Source organism: Nansenia antarctica (assembly GCF_963989245.1).
Source record: "Nansenia antarctica genome assembly, chromosome: 1".
Classification (NCBI taxonomy): Eukaryota; Metazoa; Chordata; class Actinopteri; order Argentiniformes; family Microstomatidae; genus Nansenia; species Nansenia antarctica.
Window position 1 is genome coordinate 38,570,876 of NC_137674.1, and position 7,275 is coordinate 38,578,150.

Consider the following 7,275-nt stretch of genomic DNA (forward strand, 5'->3'; position numbering starts at 1 on the left):
TAAAAAATGAAATAACTTTAATTGGTGGCTTGATGATCCATTTTTGCAATTATACGAAAAAGAGGATGATGCTTAAAGAGGGAGCCAGACACAATCTGCAAACCACTCTAAAAACGAGTCCCTGTTACACTTTGTTAGAGTGACACACAAAGGAAATATTTATGACATAAGGGAAAACAAATAATTTTCACCAAAAGAAAATGTATTTAAGACATCAGTTTAAGACATTAATTATCATTGAGAATATAAGTGTACAGTACCGTTGGTGTACAGACTCTTAAAGCTTGTCCATCACTGCTGGTACTGTTGTTCCGGGCATAATGGTATTGTGTTGGAGTAGCTACAAGTTGCCCCTAACCACAGATACCCGATCAGATATTAGTCTTCCCCCAAATGGTTAATGCCAACCTAGTAAGTGAGCTCTGATCATAATGCAGCGTTCATGCCAATCTCGGACACTGCAAACTTCTGAGTTCAAATTCACCTAGGTTTTTTTGCGTAGAGCTTCCTATGAGTTTATTCTTATACTCTCCAGGTCAGAAAAGTCAGAGTTCCCTAGTTCTGAGTGCACATGAACGCAGCATCATTCTGTGGCTAGAGGAAACTTCTACCTCAAACCAATGGGTATGTATGTCTGCTGTCTACCTCCACTTCAAGAATAAATTAAAAGGGCAGATTTGCAAAAGGGGAGCTCATTTCATATATTTTCCCCAGTCCCCATCAGGGTACTTGCAGTATGCAACTGGATAAAGAGCACTGTATCATAGAATCTAGATGTGGCCCTATTTCTTTTACTTGGTTCCTTTCCTTGTCACCATTCCACCTCTCTTTCCCTTTAAGATAACTTTTCTGAAAGGAGTTGACAGTTGAAAGAGTTATGGTGGAAAACTCACTCAATCATCTCATCAAGGAGATCTTCAAGGAAAGGAGGCAAGGAGAAGGTAGGAAAGGTGTGGGAGGGATTTCTAGCCTCTGCTTCCATCTGTTTCAGCTCCAGCCCTCTGAGATAATGGCAAAAGATTGGTCATGGAATCTGTCAATCATTCATTCAGAGACAACTGTCATTCTCGCTCTCTCTCACTGTCACACACACACACACACACACACACACACACACACACTATTTACAAAGGCATTCATGCCACACAAATGCATCACAATATACACATTATTTACACACACACACACACACACACACACACACACACACACACACACACACACACACACACACAGGAAATGTGGTACTGACATGGAGTTACAGATGATCCCCAGTTCATAGAGGCACTACTACCCTGCCACCAAAACATCCCTCTCAGTTGACTGAACTACACAGAACCCTACTCCTCCACTCACTGTCAGCTGGGACACCAATGCTGTGTGCTTCTGGTGTAATAGGGAGGTATCACAGATCTCGGGGGACTTGGCCATGGCGACCATTCACTTTAATATTCCCAGCTCTAACATTCATCAGACCTGTAAGTTAGGCTCTAGTGCCCATTATTCACGTGTGTTCCTGTTCCTATAGCCTCATAGTCTTCTGTTTCCTCATCAACTTGACTCCTTGTCATGTCAAAGAATCATCTACATGTTCATGACCACCGACAGAGTTTTCTGCTTAGAGACAGATGTGGCTTACAGGTTCGTTAACTGTCTTCCCAGAATGCAAGGCTTCAATCATGGCTATGGTCCATTGTACGTCCGTCCATCGATTATATATTTGTCTTTATAAAACATAACAAAAGAAAGGAATTACTCTTTTCTTTTAGGCAGCAATATTGGTCTCAGTGTTATTACAATTCTGCTTTAAAAAAAGCATAAAATTCAACAAAACAAAAAAACAACTCGAAAAAACCTAAAAAGTCCTAAAATGAGAAAGACCGTCATTGGTCATGACACAGAAGCGGTTGAAATGAAGGCTGATTTTGAAGCAACATTTTTTTTTCCTTCTTTTTTTTTTTTTTAACACAACTTTGTCCAACTCTTAGGTCAAGTCTTGTTTCCGTGACGTCACATTTTCAATTCCTTGGTTCAGCTCGGCCAGTAGAAAACCCCATTAAATGTCTGAGGGTTTTAACTTCCTCTCTGATTGAAGGGTTACATCCAGGAAGTACTCAAGTCCTTTATAAGGGGTTCACAAACCTCCGTTTCCTTTCTCACAATCTACATCAGGCGCAGAGAGAGAGAGAGAAAAAAGAGAGAGGAGAGAGACAGAAAGAGAGAGACAGAGAGAGAGATAGACAGAGAGAGAGAATAGGGAGAGAGGGAGGGAGGGGAGAGAGGGGAAGGGGATGAGAGAATTGGTTGTAAGCAAATCTCTATGGTCTTTCCTGAGCTCTTCCATTCTCTCCTCTCCTCTGTTGTTTAGGGCATAGGGCGATAGAGTGCTGCTAACACTGGCAAATCTCAAAAGGAGTGCACTTGTCAAAAGTCGTGCATTATATGGGGAATAAGGTATCATTTGAAATGCAGCCAGTGACACATCAGCTCTCCAGCTCTCACCCCTGACCTATAATCTCTGTCTGTCTGCCTGATCCCTCACGAGTGTACACGTGTCCCCATGTGTATGTGTGTACGTGTGTGTGTGTGTGTGTGTGTGAGTGTGTGTTCCTCCTGCTACCAGCGCTTGATGATCTGGTTCATATAGTCCTCGGTGGGTAGCCTCGCCCCGGTCTCCTCCGTCCTTCCCCCTCCTTCCTCAGTGTCCTCTCCGTCCGACGCCTCCCCGTCTCCGTCCCCTGGTTCGGGGATCTGTCCGGTGCCCGTCTGCTTGGGCCTCGAGGGCCACAGGCTCACTCCCAGCCCCAACCCCTGGTAGTTGTGGCCCTGGAGGTGGTTTTTGAGCCGCTGTTGCCTCCTCTCCTGCTGTCGGGTGTACTGGTAGCGCTGTTGGAAAAGGTCTCTGGCGTAGTCGTACAGCTCCATGTCCAGCTCGTTCAGTTCCTCGATACGCTGGACCTGGGAATGTGGATGTTTCAAATTGATTTGAACTGAAGTGCATTTTATGCAGTGTCACAGAACAGACTTCACAGAAGGCAAGGAGAATGCATAATCCCATCCACAGATGGCTATTTAGAATGTTTGATTGCCTGTGTGATTCATTGATGTGGAAGGTGCACAAGAAGCGAGGGGAATAATCTTTGCATTCATGCTATACAAAAATGATGCTTCATTGACTCCCTTCATTGATATCTTTAAGCCATCATTTCATCTTTCCTTTTTGTTAATGTGTGTGTGCAAATCAATCAATAAACCCCCTGTATGGCCGTGTAGAAACATAGTTCAACTGACCGTAGCGTTGTCCAGGTCCACCCCTGCCGCCCGTGTGCTGTTGTACTGCATGAACGGGTGGATGAAGCGCAATCTGAAGGTCCGCTCGAACAGGAACTGGGTTTTCCTCTGGTACTCAGTCAGGCCGAAGAAGGCCATGTCACGCAGGTTCTTCTTCGCCGAGTCCAGAAGCAGTTGAGCCCGTTTCCTTTCCGGTACTGTAGACATGTTGTAGCAGCCAACCAGGCTGAGGTCTGCTAGCATACGCACCTACACACAAAGAGAGAGAGGGAGACAGGGGGTAGGTTAGTGTGTGTGTGTGTGTGTGTATATCATGTTTTTTTTTTAAATAACATCCCACCAGGCTAAGGCTAGCCAGCATACACACCTTGGATGGAGATGGAATTAGGTGTCTGTCTGTCTGTGTGTGTGTGTGTGTGTGTGTGCGCGTGCACTTTTGTGTGGGTATATATACCTGTCGGTTGTTAGCCAGGTTGTAGGGACAGTCCATGAACTGCTGTAAGGTACATCCTGACCAATCAGAGCCCTCGTAGCAAGCAGGGAGTTCCTCTGGGGTGGGGGTCCGCCCATCACACATGTGCAGTGAGGTCTTCCACGTGGCCCCTCTCTGGACGTGTCTCCACTCACTCAGATACCGTGACACTGGGTCCCTCAGCAATGTGATGTAATAGAACTTCCTATAGGAGAGACAGAGAGAGAGAAAGAGAGAGAGAGAGAGCGAGAGGCAGGAGTTAAAAAAACAGATACAATTCAGTTGAAGGCAGCAGCAAGTTTATTTGTAGTGAAGTTCCTCAAAAGCCCTTTGGGTGGCAGTGTTTGCAATGATTTGCAACTACAGTCGGTTGCGATCCACTGAATACAGTGGGAATATCTCTTACTGGGTGTCTCACACAGATAATGTCACATACCGGAGCTGGGGCTATGATACATGAAATAGATCATGAGGAACAGAAAGTAGCAAAGAGGCTATGATGAGAGAGAGAGAGTTGTTGATTTACCTCGGAGGGCAGGTTAGGGTCAGTGTTCAGACCACTGTGCAAGAAACTAAACTGCTGGCACAAGCACATCACCGCACATCACACCACACACACCACACACAAACACACCACACACACACACACACACACACACACACACACACACACACACACACACACAGTGCAGATGCAGTATGACTCATCACTCAGCAGCAGAGTTAATAATGGGTGTGTAAATGCTCCATAGCGCAATGTGTGTGCATGTGTGTGAGTGAGTCAGTGTGTGCATGCATATGTGTGTGCGTGTGTATGTGATGTGTGTGTCTAGGGCATACTGCAGTTCTCTCCTTCCCCAGAGGAGGCACTCTCACCAGAGGGAGGAACCTTCACAGGCCTTTACACTCCAGCTAATTACTGCAGCTTAATCAATCAACACATCCTCATTAACCACCGGCCAGTGCAGTGTACACACACACACACACACACACACACACACACACGCTCCCCCCCCCCTCTCTGATTGCATCACACAGGAATGTTTAGAGAGAACTCTGTGTTCATCCTGAACCTGACGGGAATCCATGGAATGGCCTCCCCAGACATCCCCCCCCACCCCACCCAGACAACATTCTATCCATCTAGACTATGCTCATCTGAGAGTAGAAGCATCACACACTCACACACTCCTTCCCTTGAGCTTAGGGTGGTAAAACAAAGCAAGATGAAGCTGATAAATACACTTACAAGACACAAACACAGACACACCCTGTTTTGATACTGTATGAGGCGAATGTAGATTTCAGTTCTGAAAGTGTGTGTGTGTGTGTGTGTGTGTACTTCAGAAAGAGTGTGGAGATAAACCAACTCATTTGTCTAATATCTCTCGCTCTCTCTTCCTCTCTCCCCCCCTCTCCCTCTTGTTCGTTTTCTCTCCATTTCTCCCCCCCTCTCCCTCTTGTTCGTTTTCTCTTCCTCTCTCCCCCTCTCCCTCTTGTTTGTGTTCTCTCCGCTTCTCTGCCTCTCCACACACAAGCACACGGTATGAGATGATAGCCTGAGTGACAGGGAGGGAGGGAGAGAGTAAGAGAGAAAAAGAGTGGGCGGAAGAGAATCTCAATTAGTTTTCTAATACTGTGAAAGCAACGAGGCCACAAGCCACAGCCATTTATCAAAGTTATAGCTGCTGCTGGAATGAAGGCTCAGCTATGTAACCAAGAAAATAAATAGATAAATGTATGCACACACAAATATATGAATATAAATTATGCAAATGCTGTGATTTTTTCTTCTTCTTCGAGAGGCGAGGAAGAGAACACACAGACGCAGAGAAACTGTTTCATTGTAATGATAATTGTAATGATACGGGTATGTTATGTTTTGAACGTTTATTACGTTAAAAGCACACAGTCGTGCACACAGACACAGACAGACACACACACAGAGTGTGGCATGCCTTCCTCATAATCACATGTTAACGGATTCAAGCCGTGTTATCCTCCCAACAAATTCTCAAAATTCTTTGTCTTTTTTGTCTTTTGTTTTTATCGTCGCTAAATGTTACCCTTACAACAACACTCACATTTGTAGTCACATAATATCCCCAAACATGATATATGTGGTATATGATAGGAATAAGATATGATAGGAATAAGATATGGTTGTGGTTTCTTTTCTCCTATTGACGTGCAGAAAGTGTCCCTTGATTTTTATTTGAAACAATGATATTGACGTGGAGTGGAACTCTGTAGAAGCCTTCTGGGCTTCGTTCCCTCCTTGCACAATTTCTTGTGTGCTAAATAAATAAACTAAACTAAAAACCAAACTATGTGTGTCCACGTCATTTAATGTGTTTACTTACTTTCTGTTGACCATATAGAGTCATGGACAAAAATATTGGCCCTCCTGCACTTCTGTCAGATAATACACCACTTCTCCCCGAAATTGTTGCAATTACAAATGCTTTGGTATTCACATGTTTATTTCTTTTGTCTGCATTGGAACAACAGAAAAACGCAGAGAAAAAAAGCCAAAGCTGATATCGTTCCACACAGAACTCACGAAAATGGACTGGACAAAATTATTGGCAACGTAATATTTGTTAGCACACCCTTTGGAAAAAATTACTGAAATCAATCGTTTCCTGTAACCATGAATGAGTTTCTTACACCTCTCTACTGGAATTTTGGACCACTCTTCTTTTGCCAACTGCTCCAGGTCGCTCACATTTGAAGGGTGCCTTCTCTCAACTGCTGTTTTGAGATCACTCCACAGGTGTTCTATGGGATTTAGATCTGGACTGTTATTCACAGACCCAGCTTGTTTTATACTTGTTGCTTGTTCTTAAAGTGCAATATATAATAAAATAGAACCAAATCCAATCCAAACTGCTGTATAATAAGTTGTTCATAAGGCAGTAAAAACGCTTAGAAGTCTGGCTCCTTTTTGGCTCTGTGTGGTTGCGTGTGATTCAAGGCTAAAGAGAGAGAGAACATCATCCCTGACCCTCACAGACCCAGACGCAACACAGGCAACAGGACTACCCAGTCAGACAAACCAAGGACATCTCTCTCTTTCTCTCCCTCACATTCTATCGCTCCTACTGCTCGCTCCCTCTCTCTGTCTGTCGGTCCCTCTCTCTCTCTCCAAACAAAAATAAGATTGCATGAGAACGGGACCGACAGACAGATAGAGAGACAGAGAGAGAGAGAGAGAGGGGGGGGAGGGAGAGAGAGTGAGTGAGAGAAAGAAAGAAAGAAAGCGAGAGTTGGTTACTTAATAACTGAAAGAGAAATTGGTCTTCTAGACATATACAACACACACACACACACACACACACCATGTCTGCGATGGAACAGTGTCCTACAGTCTATAGTCTTCTCTCTCAAACCACACTAGCAGGGGGTACTGATGAGAGTCTACTGGGCCCCTGGGTGTGGGTGTGTGTGGTTTGCTCTGTCAGCGTTATCACATGGAAACACACAGTTCCTCTGTCCCCCAACTCTCCTGA

The 7,275-nt window shown here is 44.6% G+C and overlaps 1 protein-coding gene across 2 annotated transcripts in view; it reads right to left on the minus strand.

The window, feature by feature from the left end:
* Nucleotides 1-1,194: 1,194 nt before the first annotated feature.
* hs6st1a (heparan sulfate 6-O-sulfotransferase 1a) overlaps nt 1,195-7,275 on the minus strand; it is a 41,334-nt gene continuing 35,253 nt past the window's right edge. Inside the window, exons 2-5 of one of the 2 annotated variants that reach the window (XM_080547940.1) lie at nt 3,746-3,968; nt 3,292-3,540; nt 2,621-2,958; nt 1,195-2,163 (exon numbers count right to left, since the gene is read on the minus strand). In XM_080547940.1, coding sequence (XP_080404066.1) covers nt 2,163; nt 2,621-2,958; nt 3,292-3,540; nt 3,746-3,968 — 811 coding nt within the window. In that variant the 3' untranslated portion in view covers nt 1,195-2,162. Of the gene's footprint in view, nt 2,959-3,291; nt 3,541-3,745; nt 3,969-7,275 lie in introns of both variants that reach the window. The other variant, XM_080547939.1, reaches the window with a different exon arrangement.